Below are 14,941 nucleotides of genomic sequence, written 5' to 3'. Positions count from 1 at the left end.
CGCAAAACAGTATCATTTTCCCAAGACCAAGGTACAGATGAAAGATACCTAAGAAAAGAACCCGAAAGCCCCAGCTCTCTGTAGTAACAACACCACTCTCTTTGCATAGGCTAGAACTTAAAATTAAGAGGTACAGAATCCCTTCTTCTATCACATTAGTAAAGTTAGTCCTGCCTCTCTGCTTTATACTACTAGATTGCATGCTTCTCCATATACCAAAGAGAGGAGTTCTAGGACCCAAACCTACCTGTTCAAATGCACAACAGAATTTTAAATCCTCTTGTCTGCCTGCAAAATATTGGGCCTTCCTCTTTCCTCCATATCCAGTTCCTCATATTTCTCATTTTGGATACAAGCCAGACAATTCCCAATTTAGCCATGTGAGTTACATTGTTTGCTCTTAATTTGCTTTGACTTCAAAGGAACTTATGCAGGTGCTTAAAAGTGCTACACCAAGCAGGAACGCTTTGCTTAATCAGGTCCTTTGTTGCCAGTACCAACAAAACCCTATTAATGCTCACAAAGACTACATCTCATTTTATGGTGAAAAAGCAACTAGAAGCACAAAATCGGTTTGCTCACCTTTCAGACTTGTTTTGCCGAATGCAGCCTTCAATGATCTCTTTCACCTCTGGGTCAGTCACCTTATTAAAACTGGCAGGTTTAATGCCCTAGGAGAGAAGAGGTGCAAGTTAACAGAAATAGCCAGCAGGAGCTTTCTCTACTGCCGCTAGAGAGAATGATAGAAAATCCCCAATTTACAGAAACAAGGCTCTTCCAAGCAACCTAAGTTAGATTTCAGCCACATAGCTCTGATCCTCAAGACATTTAATTGGAGACAAGTCTTACCTCAGCCCAACGAGCTTGCAAACTGCAGTCATAATCTCCATTTCAAAAATCCCAGCTATTGCTTCTAAATAAGATCAGCTGAGTGTCCAGGCTTTATGCAATATTGTGATGAGGGACAAAATCCATTCTAATCCATTTGACTAATCTCTTCTTTTAGCTGGCCATTCACACCCAGATATAAGAACATTTCATGATCGTGCATGAAAATCAGCCTAATAAAGCTCTCTGTATGTTGTCCTCTTTATATAAATGAACATGAGATACATAATATGCAGAAAAACCTTTTGCCATATAAAAGGTGAGAACCTCAGTCTTCAGCTTCAGGAAAATATCAGAATCTATCCTCAACACCTGAATAGTATAATGTTCAGTGGAGTAACTTAAGGCAAATCATCCTAAGTATTGTTTCTATCGTTTATTATGAAGATATCTTAAACAGCTTTTCAGGAAAAGCTTTCCCACACTATTGGATGCTAGCAAATACATTTTTTAAATGATTCAAACTCTCACTCAATCTCACTACTGATGCAGAGATACAATAACATGGACAGATATATACACACAGCCTTGTTTCAATAATTTCAAAAATAAATTTTAATGGCTTAGATTTTGAGAATATTCAATATGAGAAAACTAAAAAGGATATTTGTACTGAAAGTGAAATTTTTAAAAGGCACTGGTTTTAACTAACCATTCAAAATCAGTCTCCTATATGTTATACCTCATATATTTAGAGCTTTTACTTCAGTGTCCTAAATATTTTTATATTATGTTCAACTGAGATACACACACACACACACACACACACACACACACACACACACACTCTAAAAACATGTAAGACAAGCATTTTTCAAACTTACAGTTGTCTCTTTTAAGATCAACACTTATAGCTAGGATGCAGTTATCATCAGTTATAATCAAGCATGTCAAATCATGGCCTTTTACCCAGGCTTTTATATGATTGTCTATGCTGTGGCTTCTTGTATTTTGTACTGTTTTTATGCTTGTGTTTTAATTTTTTTTAAAATCAGATTTGTTTTTATATTTTTTTAGCTCAATGTTTTAATGTGTCTTTTTTATGCTCTTGTTTTTAAATTTTATTGTGAGCCACCTTGGGATTTTCTTAATGAAAGGCGGAGTATAAATTTAACAATTATAAATAAATAAATAAATCACATGCCCATGCACACAATATATATATCACAGATGAGCATGAATATCACTGAAGATTGCCTGAGTGACCTGACTGAGACCCTAGAATAATCTAGTATTCTGAACAATTTGCATATACAATTTGATTTGCCAATACTCAGAGGTGCCCCCACCACCATCACAAAACAAAGTGAGGCAGCTGCTTCAACCAATGGATTTTGGGTGCCATTAAGAATGGCAGCAGAGTGGCATGTGAGCGCTTTCTAACCTACAGAGCACCATTCGCTGGAATGTTCTTTTTCATAAGCACTGTAAGAGCCAGGGGTGTAGCTAGGTACTGAAAAGATCCAAGACCTGGGGGCCCACAATTCCCCCTTTGATCATTAAACTCATTCATACTGCCTCATGCCCCCCAAATAATTATGTATGGTTTTTAAAGTCTCTAATATTATAATACATCACGTGTGAAGGTGAAGGCAGCAGAAAGCTAGGTGAGGCTAGAAGCAATACTCTTTGCAGGTGCTTCCACTGCTGAACTTTCTTTCTGGAAGAGGTCATGGAAAAGGGAAGTGGCTGATGAGACTCAGGGTTCTGAGCAATTCACTGGGGGCCTGTGCTCCATGGGCCACCCTGCTAATGACACCCCTGGTAAGAGCTGCACATCAGCACAGTAGTTCCTGCTTATTTGAACAGAAAAAAACTTCCCAATAGATTGTGCCCCATATTAATTAGTAGAAGAAGTGTTCGTTTGGGTTTTCCTCCTCAGGAACCCAAGTGTTTTCAGCTGGCCTAGCAGCAATTTACAGCCAAGTGGAAGAATATATTAATACAATGCATTAAAGTCTGAAAACTGCAGCAAGCTTGAAGGAATGCTTTCAGCATCAGCTTACTGATCTGTTTACTGATATAATACTCACTTCCCCCCAAAAAACTCCTTCACCTTTGTTTTCTCATGACACTATTTGTAACTTCAGCTCAGGACAGCTCCAGAATATGGAACACACATCTGCTAAAGGAGAAACCAAATTCACAGTTTCCGTTCATTCTAATATCTGAATGAACACAGTTCACTTTCATTTGAGCTGTCAGTCTCATTATGAAAGCATCTATGCCAATTGGTGGGGGAAGAGTAAACTACGGGAAGGTTTCTGCGATGTGAGATCTAAGCAAGTAGTAAACTGAGAGCTGGACAAAAAACGTGGTTTGCTCTAAGAGTCTGTTCCCTTCCATTTTTGTTCTATGTTAGAGTTCAGAAATCATAAGATTAGCTTGTACAGTACTACCAATTGGGTCATCTGAACACCAAACAGCAATTTAATGTTTTCCCCCCGTCAATGTGACATTTGAAAAGATCAGCTATTCTGAAAGAACTCAACAATGTCTGGGGAATTGTGCCCCGTCTAAGTTTAGCAGCTGCTCTGCAGGGCAACAGGACCAGCAATAGTTCTGACTAATAGGCTTAGCTGCCTTAAGCTGCCAATGTACAAGTTTACCCTAATGAAGGGGTTAAATTTACACCTACACTGGTTACTTTTCGGTAGATTTGAGCCGCATTCTGGCATTCAGAGTAAGGATATTCAGAGGTTGCCATTTCCAGCATGCACATTCCAAAAGCATAGACATCTACAGACTCATCATAATGTTCTTCATACATCTCAGGAGCCATGAATTCAGGAGTTCCTGAAAACAAAACAAAAAAAGGCAACTGCTTTCTTGCATGCATGTTAGATTGCTGCAGTCATGTCAGTTATTTAACCACTATTTCCCAATAATTGCTTCTTTCCATGCTGCATCATCCACTCTAATCTGGCATGTTCTGGCTTCCTGAAATCTCACTCCCTCAAGGAGGAAACAAAGAAAAAGAAATCTTACTTCCTATTGGATCATGAATATCTGAAGTAAGATAGCAGAACACATCCTCAGGGACCACCTCCTCCCATAAATCATAAGGTATTCAGATAATCATCATCGGTTTCCACATGTTCAGTTTAACATCCTAGGTCTTGATCCATATCCTCCACTGACAGAAGTTTGGGGGGAAATGAGAGAAAAAGCCTCTTCAGTAAGGGCGTTCCCTTACTTGGGCGTTCCCTTACTTGGGAACGCCCTCTCTTGGGAGGCCCATCTAGCTCTATCGCTGTTTATCTTATGCCATAAAGATGAAGACATGACTCTTTCAGAAGGTTTTTGAGGACTTACAGTTTGATTACTAGTTAGGGACTTTGTCATTGATATGCTTTACTATTGGGGTTCTTAGTTCTATTATTTATTTTATTTCATAGTTTTACATTTATTTTAACTTCCTGTTTGCCATAATTGAGTCACTTTGTGAAAGAAAAGCCTGGTGGGGGCTCCTGACAGCCTTACCGGCGGCTCCAATGTTCCCTCGGCAGACAAGGCCAGAGAGGCCTGACAAGCTGCCAGCTTTGCTGCTGCAAGGCCAAGGAGCTGGGCTAGAGGGGCAAAGGGAAGGGCGGGGGCGAGTGAGGGAGGAGGCAGCAGCAGCAGACAGAGGCACAGCTGAGGATAAAGGTGAGAGCAACCTGATACGGCAGGGCGGAGGTCCAATCAGTCGGGGCATGGGATGCATCGGTTGTCAGGAGGGATTTAAGGCAGGCTCGGCCAGTGATGTGGGGGAAGTTGGAGGGCGAGTGGCAGAGGCATCCGGGAAGAGACTGCCACAGTGACCCCAAGGAACCTGGAGGAGGACTCGGGTGAACCAACCCCCCTCCCCTCAAAAACTCTGAGGCGCTGCCCGGGAGAAGTGAGAGGGAGAAGTAAAACAAGTGAATGGCCGTGGAGAGACCAGGGTCCTGACAACACCTTTCAACAAAGCATTTAGTACTAACTATGCTCCACTTAGTCAAGCAGTTCAAAGCTCTGAAACAAAAACCATTCAAGAAAGCCTTGATGGGCAGCATCCAGACTCGCTCAGCTCTCACATTAAAACATTTTGTGTCTGCAATGGTTTTTTCTGATCCACCCTTCCTGTTGCTGTTTCTGATGTATGCTCCTGAGGGCTCCCCAGGCCTCCAGGAGTAGCAGCAACAACAACAACAACAACTTTGTTTTGGTACATGACCAGAACATATTTTCAGGGGCATCAGGGACTACTGGGAAGGAGAGAACTGGGGGTGGGGGGGCTGACATGTGCACAACATTCTAATGTGAAGGCAGTGTTAGTATGGATGCTGCCCAATATTTTTAAAGCTTCCTGGTGACAGAAACAGAAAAATGACATTGGAGAAATAACACATTTCTAGTGCTTACTATCACAGTACTTGAAAGTTTTGGTTTTGATGGCAAAAGAGCCAGTACTAAAAACAACAACAATTTATATACCGCTTTTCAACAAAAGTTTCCAAAGCGGTTTACATAGTGAAATAAGAAAAAAATAAATAAGATCAATCATTTATATGTAAAAAATATTAGCTATAACTAAACTGTTGGAAGAATAAGAACCCCTTGAAATTATAGTATCTTTACACTAGGTTTGCATCAGATTAAACAAACTGGACGTATCCTCTGTTAAGTCTGGGGCAATTTCTGTGAACACAGGGTTTCAACTGGAGTGAATTCACATGAGTGAATTCATGCAGATCAGCAGCCACATCGTGACAGCTCAGTTGTTAGAATTCATCTATCAACTAAACTTAGGGTTGGTTCCACATTGGCAAATCTGTGCGTGGAAGGAGGCCACTAATATCTACAGGCAGATTCAGAGATATTTCTGCCAAAATCCCAAACTTGGAGGACTATACAAACTTCAGGACTATACAGCAGAGTTCCCAACACAGAAATCCTTGCAACCAAGCCAGGAATGGAGACTACATGCCTGATACACAATTCCTCAGTACTCTATACATGTTCATATATGCTCACATTAAAGTACCATGCAGTCAGCATGAAACTTTGCAAGCTTTGGGAACTTTCTCTAGATTTTCTATGGGGCAGGTCTGTATATTAAATAGTATATATTAAATAGTATATATTAAATAGTAAACTGCCATGTCTTTGTCAATTTGCCCACATTATTCCATACATATGCTTAAAACTAAGAAAAAGTTATTATTGTCATTATTGAAGGCCAATTTTAACATAGCATTTTGTTTCCAGAAGGTAACTTTTTGAATTATTCCTGTGGGTGCATACACATGAAACCAACATTACAGTAGAGTGCATCAGTGATGCATCTTGATCAGGACCAACATCTGTGTGCTGGACCTTTGTCATTGAGCAAATTAAAAATGTTACATTGGAGCTGGTCCTGAGGACTGAACCTGAACTGTGTGGACTGTTTTCACTAAAGCAGAGAGGCTCTGCCTGGATGCAATGGCAGATTCCAGTCTGTAGGGAGCAGAAAGAGAGACACACCACAAGACCATAAGGGGCTCTCCAGAAGAACACACGAACACGCTATATTCACCAATGACACTCTTAGCGAACGACGTGCGCATTAATGTGGCCAGTCCTAGGTCTCCGATCTTGACTGAACCAGTGGGTCCTGTGATGAAGATGTTGTCGCATTTCAGATCCCGGTGGATGATAGGAGGGGTTCTTGTATGCAAGAACTGCAGCCCTTTTAAGATCTGCCGGCACCAACTCCTTAAGACCTTTGGCTTCATGACTTTGAAACGCTTTAGGTATCTACAGAGAGAACAACATGCTTTCAGATGGTTAAAAGACTAAGTTAATTCAGGCATATTAGATTAGTGTATCAAAAGACAAAAGGATTCATAAGTGAATACTTATCAATTGTTTGTAACAATCATATCTATAGTAGTACAGTAAACTAATATATAAGAATAATGAACCATGTTTTCATAGGAGTATAAAACATTCTACAAGAATCCATACATTGTAGAAAAACAAATGATGTTGGTCTGTGTAAGGATTAGTCTCAAAATGCATATTGATCAGGATTGATAAAACACTGAAAAATATTTAAAATTAAAAAATCATTTTCTTTTTAAAAAATTTAAAATAATTAAAAACCTAGTCAAAGATATCATGAATATTAATCATAATTATATTCTATGAACATGACAATAGCAGTATATGAGGATGAGAGAGAACAGACCTGATCAGTCCTATTCTGCAGGTGGTATACATGTAGTGCGCGCGCGCACACAAACACACATATAGAGTCAAGCCCTTGCTCCCTCAACCTTCAAAGACAAAGAACGACAGGTTGCTTACCTGTAACTTGGGTTCTTCTAGTGGTCATCTGTGCTCTTACACAAATGGGCTTTGCACCTGCGCAGAGACCACATCAGAGCTTCCAAGCTAGAGATCTAACTTTTTGGCAGTAACCCCGCCCCCTCGGTATATAGGTGGCTGCGCGGGCTTCCCTCTCCAGTCTTTTGAGTCTGCAAATCTGAAAGACTAGCAGAAAAGACATTAGAAGAGGGGAGGAAGGGTGGGCGTGTAAGAGCACAGATGACCACTAGAAGAACCCAAGTTACAGGTAAGCAACCTGTCGTTCTTTGACATGGTCTCTGTGCTTTACACGAATGGGCGCATAGCAAGCTGCACCCGTGCCATGCTCACCTGGAGGAGGGATCAGGCGAAGATGGACTGTAACACCGCCCTGCCAAATGCTGTGTCTTTTCTGGCTTGGATATCTAGGGTGTAGTGTTGTACGAATGAGTGTTTTGACACCCACGTAGCCGCCTGGCAGATGACGTCCAAAGGAATGGACCTGTCAAAGGCAGTGGAAGCTGCGACCGCCCTCGTTGAGTGCGCTTTGATGGAGGGTGGGAGAGTCTTCCTGGAGAGTTGGTAAGCTAGAGAGATGGTGCGAACCACCCATCTGGTTATAGTTTGTGTAGAAGCCTGCTTGCCTCTATTGGGTCCAGAGTGAAGTACGAAGAGAGTGTTAGAAGGGTGGAGAGTGGCAGTCCGGTCTACGTAGAAGGCAAGCGACCTGCGAACGTCGAGAGTGTGGAGATGTCATTCAGCCTCAGTCGACGACTCAGAGAAGAACCAGGTAAGGAAATTGGCTGGGAGCGATGAAACGAAGTGACCACCTTTGGTAGGAAGACAATGTCCGGTCTAAGGAAGACTTTTTCCTTGTGGAAAACCAGGTAAGGAGGATCAACTCTAAGTGCTCTGAGTTCACTGGCAGAAGTGATGGCCATGAGGAAGGCTACTTTGCAGGAAAGTAGGTCCAAAGAAATTGTAGCCATGGGTTCGAAGGGAGGGTGCATGAGAGAGGAGAGGGCTAAAGTCAGGTCCCATGCAGGTGCCATGATCAGAGGATCCAGGTAGGGGTGAGTGAGTCCTTTGAGGAAACATTTGACCATAGGGTGTTGGAACCACGATGACGTAGATGGCAGGGAGTCAGCCACTATGGCAGTGAGATGAACTCGCAAGGAAGGCATATTGAGACCAGCATCCTTGAGGGAGAGTAAATAGGAGCAAACATGTTCCACACAGAGGGAATGTAAGGGGACATCTCTGTCCTTTAGAAAGTTTTGAAAACGTGTCCATTTATGGGAGTAGGAGGCAACGGTAGCAGGTTTATGTGAAGCATTGACTATCCTCTGTAGATCTACAGGCAGGTTGGGACTATGTGCCAACCTGTGAGATGGAGACGCTGTAGGTATGGATGTAGGAGGCGACCGCCCTGTAGGGATAGAAGGTGAGGGATGTGTGGTAGATGGTGGTACTGATGGTTGGAGAGGCGGAGAAACCAGGGCCTCCTGAGCCACCACGGGGCAATGAGTATGCAGTGCAGCCAGTCCTGGAAGATTTTCTGAAGGACTCGAGAAAGTAGAAGAATTGGAGGAAAAGAGTAGACTAGACGTCCCATCCAGTTCAAGGCAAACGTGTCCCCAAGGGAGTTGGGTCCGATCCTTGACCTGGAGCAATACAGGTGGCACTGCACATTTGTCTCCGATGCAAAGAGGTCTATTTCTGGGAGAAACCAGCGGCGGAAGAGGGAGTGGAGAGTGGGGGGATGTAGTTGCCATTCGTGTGGCAATGATTGGGTCCTGCTCAATCTGTCTGCTGTGGTGTTGTTCTGTCTTTAATATGGACCACCAGGGGGTGACGCCGTGGCGAATGCACCAGAACCACATTTCCATGGCTAGGAATAGGAGGGATCTGGAAGAGGTGCCGCCCTGCCTGTTCAGGTAGGCATTGGTGGTAGTATTGTCTGTTTCGACGAGAATGTGAGATTCCCATATCAGAGGAAGGAAAGCCCTTAGAGCCTTGAAAATGGCCAGCAGTTCGAGGTAGTTGATATGGTGAGCGGCCTCGGACAAAGACCAGGTACCGTGGGTTTTGTGGGTGTTGGCGTGGGCATCCCAGCCGTCCATGGATGCGTCTGTAGTGAGTAGAAGGACATGACGCGGGGCGTGGAAGGGGGAGCTGACACTGAGGTTTGCAGGGTCCATCCACCACAGCAGGGAACACAGGATTCGAGGCGGGAGCATAAGGGTGTGGGTGAGGGAGTCTTCATGTAGGGAGAACACGGAGAGGAACCAATGTTGCAGAGTCCTGGCACGCAGATGAGCGTGAGGTAGGATGTAGGTGGTGGAAGCCATGTGGCCCAAGAGGCACTGGATCGTTCGAGCTGGCTGACACGAGTGGTAGAGAAGGTGGGATGACAAGTCGAAGATGGCCTGGATCCTGCACTGAGGTAGGAAGATCTTCAACTGGATGGAGTCGAAGATGATCCCCAAAAATTCTATGGTTCTGGAAGGGTTCAGCTTCGACTTTTCGTAATTCACCTGGAGCCCCAGGTTGGAAAGGAGGTCGATAACTGTGTGGAGATCCTTTAGAAGGGATTGTGGGTTGTCGGCTACCACGAGCCAGTGGAAAAATTTGGATGTTTTGTTGTTGCAGGGCCACCACCACTGGAGCCATGCATTTGGTGAACACCCGCAGAGCCGATGCCAGCACAAAGGGAAGGGCGCAAAACTGGTAAGTGGCATCCGCTATCTGGAAGCGGAGGAAACGACGGTGCTGGGGTCTGATGATGACATGATAGGCATCCCTGAGGTCTATTGAAATGAACCATTGGTTCTTGTGCAGGAGGGAGAGGATCGTGGGAAAGGTGACCATACGAAACCTCCGGTATGTGACATAAGAGTTCAGTTCCTGGAGATCCAGGATAGGACAGAGGGAGCCGTCCGGCTTGGGTACGGTGAAGTACCGGGAATGGAAACCTGGGGACTGTGGGTTGTGAACCAGTTCTATTGCAGATTTTGTGAGTAGAGAGTCGACTTCTGCTAGGAGAGCTGGGGTAGCTGGCGTGTGGAGCGGGGGGTTGTACGGAGGGGTGGATGCAAGTTATATAGCATAACCGACCCACACAATGGTAAGGGCCCAAGAATTGGTGGTGATATTTTCCCAAGTGGAGACGAGGGGGTACAGTCTGGTGCCTCAACGAAGAGAGGGCTTCAAGTCATTGTCTCTTGGTTTGGGGCTGAGACCCCTTAGAGCGTAACTGCTGCTTGGAGCCGGAGAAGTTGGAGCACTTTCTGTATGGCTGGTACCTGGCAGAACGAAAGGATCTGTCCTGCAGTTGGTAGTAATGGTGTTTGGAAGAGTACAGCTGTTGCTGCCATTTCTGAGCCTTGTGAGGCCTGGATGAGGATTGTTGAAATCCCATAGAGCGGGCCGTGTTACGAAGTTTCTGCACTTTCTGAAGTGTATCATCCGTCTTTTCTCCAAACAGGGATGAACCGTCAAAGGGAAGATCCTCCACCCTGGACCTAACATTGGGCTTAAGGCCGGAAGATTGGAGCCAGGCGTGTCAATTAAGAGTGACGGAGGTTGCCATCACTTTAGCAGTGCCTTCAGTTAGGTGATGGATTGCGTGGAGTTCCTGTTTAGAGACCTGCGTGGATTCATGCAGAAAAACTTTCGCAGGGCCCTGCTGCTCTTCAGGCAAATGATCTAAGAAGGGGGCCACGTGGCCCCACAGGAAAGACTGGTGTCTGGCATAGTAGGTCTGATAATTTGTAATTCTGGTAAATAAAGACGAAATGGAATACAAACACCTGCCAAATGTGTCCAGTTTCCTTCCTTCTTTGTCGGGTGGTGTGGATGAGGTGTATCCACGGAACTTAGAGAGTGAGGACTCTACTACAATGGAGTCTGTGGAAGGGTGTTGCTTCAGAAAGGAGTCATCCTGATCAGCAGAGGTGTGCACCTTATAGAAGGAATCAAGTTTCTTCTATGTCTGGGGCAAGGAAGAGGGTTTTGACCAAGAGGGTTGGTGACCTTGAGGATGGATGGATTCAAAGGGAGCGATACCGATGGGTGGGCATCATCCTCAATTAATTGAAAACGGGGGTCCAGCTCAGATTTATCTCCTTGGGAAAGTTGCATGCCCAGGGAGGTCGCCATACGGGAGACAGTCAGTATATATTTGGAAATCTTCTGATGGAGAGCTGGGCCTAGGTTCCATAATAAGGGTAGGGGGCGAAGAGCCCAACAATATCCTGTCTGAGATCGAAGAATCTGGTCCCCCTTCATCCGAAGACGAATCCGAGGAGTCACTCGAAACCGGAGGAGGAAGGGGTCAGATTCGAAGCTGAGTAGAAGGTGGTCGGGAATCCGGGGTGATCGTAGCCGTGGCCGACTGCATGGGAGAGCTTCGTGGTGGAACCCGTAGCAGTAGCAGAGATGTGGTTTGGGGTGGAGGCAGAGGGGGAAGAGCTGTAGTGTCAGAGCATGGGTTCGGTATCGAAGCTGTTACCGAGGTCGACGGCTGAGGTGAGAGAGGACACTGAAGGGGCAGTTCCGTGGCGGCCGCGGTTCGGCGGTGTTGGCGAACCTCTTGGTGGGCGTAAAAGTAGTCCGCCTCTTCCTCAACTTGACAGGCATAGCGCTCGTCAAGAGCAGCCTCAAGTTCCTGATTGGGCCAACGACAGGGCTGTTCAGGGGGAATCTCTTCAGGTTCAGAATCGTGCTCAGATTCGTATACAGGATCATGGGGACTAGATGCATAGACCACCTCATCATCCAGGATAGTCTCAGTTTGGAGAGTATGGGATCGGTGTTCGGTATCTATGCTTTTTCTTAGGAGGCTCCGTAGGAGCATGACGGGCCTTTTTTCTCTTTTTCTTTTTGGCAGATTGGACCAAGCGCAGTTCAATAAGTGCCGCCGTCGAGATCGACACTGCTACGGAACTCTTCAGTACCGAGTTCGAGGCCCAAGCCACGGGATCGACTGGTACACTGGCCTCTGGAGTGATAACTGAGATCCCCGGTGGGGAGGAAACGGGCTGTAAGCCCCAGACCAAAGGAGAAGCGCTTGAAGAGGCCTGCATAGTAGGCGGTTTGTCCGATCCCGAACACTTAAAGGCCTGTTCCCAGAGCCAACAGCGAAGTCGAGACGCCCGATTCTTGCGTGCCTGTTTGGTAAAGGCTGCGCAGTGAGAGCAAGAGCCAACTTTATGGGCCTCGCCCAAGCAGAAAAGGCGAAGTTTGTGGCTGTCGGTCGAGGGGATTTTAGATCTGCAGTGACCACACTGCTTAAAGTTAGTAGTTTTGGCCATAGGCCAAAGAACAAGCGGAGAGACCGTAACACGCCGGGCCCGAAGGCCACGACATAACGGTGAACTTGAAGAACTTCGAGGGGGAAAGGGGGGGTACCGAGGATGAAATAAAGACGCTAACGAGGGGGAGTACTGAACAAAAGATAGGGTAAAAACCAGCAAGGGTAAATACTCAACAGCGTAGTCTAGCAAGGAGAGCTCAACGATGTGTCTTCTATCACGGACAAAGAAAGACTGGAGAGGGAAGCCTGTGCAGCCACCTATATACCGAGGGGGCGGGGTTACCGCCAAAAAGTTAGATCTCTAGCTTGGAAGCTCCGATGTGGTCTCTGCACAGGCACAAAGCCCATTCATGTAAAGCACAGAGACCACATTGAAGAAGGTCAATTAATGAATAGAAGACTGGGGGGATGGAGTAGATCTGAGCAGGGAGGAGGAGCCTGGATATAAATGCATGTGATAGGGAGGGGAGCAGAACTGAAAGTGAAACCAAACGTGAACAGAACATATTCATGCAGTCCTGAGGAAACTCTTTCTGAGTGTATCCTCCATTGTAGAAGGAAAACACCTATCATGGCAGCAGGCTGTAATAGAAAGGCATGTGTGCAAATGCAAACAATGCAACAACAAAATGCGGGGCCTCACTGCCTGAATGAAACAGCATTATGAGAAGTGTGTACCTGCCTTCTAAAAATGAAACCTACTACTACCTATACTAGCTATCTCTAAATATGTATTAAGGTTATATTAGATAAGAAGAATGAACATGACTAGTAACGACTAGTAATTTAAACTGTTATTTAAATCATAAAAATTGAATCCTTCTGTGAATCTATTTAAATCATGATTTAAAACTATTTGATTTAAATGAAAACAACCCTGATAATGATTTGTCCAGCTTTTGGGGAACTCAGCAGGAGGTCAGTCCATTTATCCATTTCAGACAAGAACTTATTCAAGAGCTATAGATTGAGTGTGTCTGTGTCTGTGTGAGAGAGAGAGAAAAGGGAAAACCCAACATAGCTTTCAAAGTTTGCTATAATCACATGCAATATGGTGAAACTTAATAATGATTGTTTTTCAACAGAATCTCACAAAGTATCTAAGACATTCTGAAAATTCAGTAGTACCTTTCTTGAGTAAATAAAAATTAACTGAATTTTAAAATTTCCTCTACTTGCTAAGTGGTATTCTACATCAAAAAAGCATTAGGTCAAAACCGCAGAGATGGAGACCAAACAAACATTACATGGTAGGCTTCCCATCTCCCAACAGTATACCCCATATTCCCTGTCAACTATATATTCTATAATACATCTTGATACAGAAGTTCTACTTACTTAGCCATGTCCTCACAACTGCAATACAAAAATCCCATCAAATTTCCTTCCTTCCTTGGCTGTAACAAATCCATGTAATGTATGGATTTTTCTTCTTGAAATCAATAATCCTTGAAGCTGCTGAATTTTTGTAACCTAGTTGATTTTCTTTACTGCCAGGGAACATTGATTCAAGGGGCTTCTCAGTACAGTGTACTTTCCTTTCCTCCATAAAACTACACACCACTACAAAGGTTATAATTTCTAAAGCAATTTACATGTCTCATTTGTATACAATTCTGATTAGCCCAAAAATAATGTAAGACAATCTCAAAACAGTTATTTACTTAAGACCACCCAATGTCTCTCATAACCTTTGCAAATATGTAAACCTTGAGCACCTCTTAACTAAATTTAGCACTATCTATTGTACCACATTGCCATTAAACAAATTTCATTCACACTAGCAACCAGGTAATTAGAAAGCCACCATGCCACTCACAGGGGTAAGAAATTAGCTGCATATATCCCAAATGTGCCACATTGTGATTGCGATACCAATTGTCTATATGCCTGAGCACAAAGCTAAACCATAATACAACCACAGCATGGAGCGTGGTAGAAACATGACAAGCAGATGTTAAGTTACACTGGAAATACCCAAGCTATGAAAGCAACTTGAACACACAACCAAACCCTGCACAGGGAAAGTGAGAAGATACATACGTCTTCAGAGTGCCAGATGTCATCAACTCAGTTACCAATACAATGCACTTTTTCCCTTTAACCGTTGATTCCCAAGAATCATAAAATCGAACAATGTTGGGATGCTGAAGCCCCTTGAGCATCTCTGCTTCTTCTTTAAACCTCTGCTGTTCTGCTTTGGTCAGCTTCCTGTCCTGAAATGAAGAATATATACAATCACTACATTTTCTACAAAAGGTAACTGTGTGGCCATTATGGCAGTGCCTAGAAGGCAGGTCAAGAAAAGGCCACATTGCTCTATTTGTAAACATACAGCATCAACAGCTCTATAAATAATGGACACAGATATAGGCAGCAAAAAGGTGAAGAGTGCTGCTGCACACTCCCAATGATACTCTT

The 14,941-nt window shown here is 44.3% G+C and overlaps 1 protein-coding gene across 9 annotated transcripts in view; it reads right to left on the bottom strand.

The window, feature by feature from the left end:
• The window catches only part of WNK3 (WNK lysine deficient protein kinase 3), a 160,820-nt gene that overhangs the window by 87,013 nt on the left and 58,866 nt on the right, over positions 1-14,941 (bottom strand). For all 9 annotated transcript variants that reach the window (XM_053295654.1, XM_053295653.1, XM_053295652.1 and 6 more), the window contains 4 exons: positions 14,564-14,736; positions 6,431-6,651; positions 3,527-3,684; positions 583-671 (listed from right to left, as the gene is read on the bottom strand). In XM_053295654.1, coding sequence (XP_053151629.1) covers positions 583-671; positions 3,527-3,684; positions 6,431-6,651; positions 14,564-14,736 — 641 coding nt within the window. The remainder of the gene's footprint in view (positions 1-582; positions 672-3,526; positions 3,685-6,430; positions 6,652-14,563; positions 14,737-14,941) is intronic.

Source organism: Hemicordylus capensis, chromosome 2, assembly GCF_027244095.1.
Source record: "Hemicordylus capensis ecotype Gifberg chromosome 2, rHemCap1.1.pri, whole genome shotgun sequence".
Taxonomy (NCBI): domain Eukaryota; kingdom Metazoa; phylum Chordata; class Lepidosauria; order Squamata; family Cordylidae; genus Hemicordylus; species Hemicordylus capensis.
The sequence above is the reverse complement of the archived record's forward strand: the minus strand, read 5'-3'. Positions and strand labels throughout refer to the sequence as shown.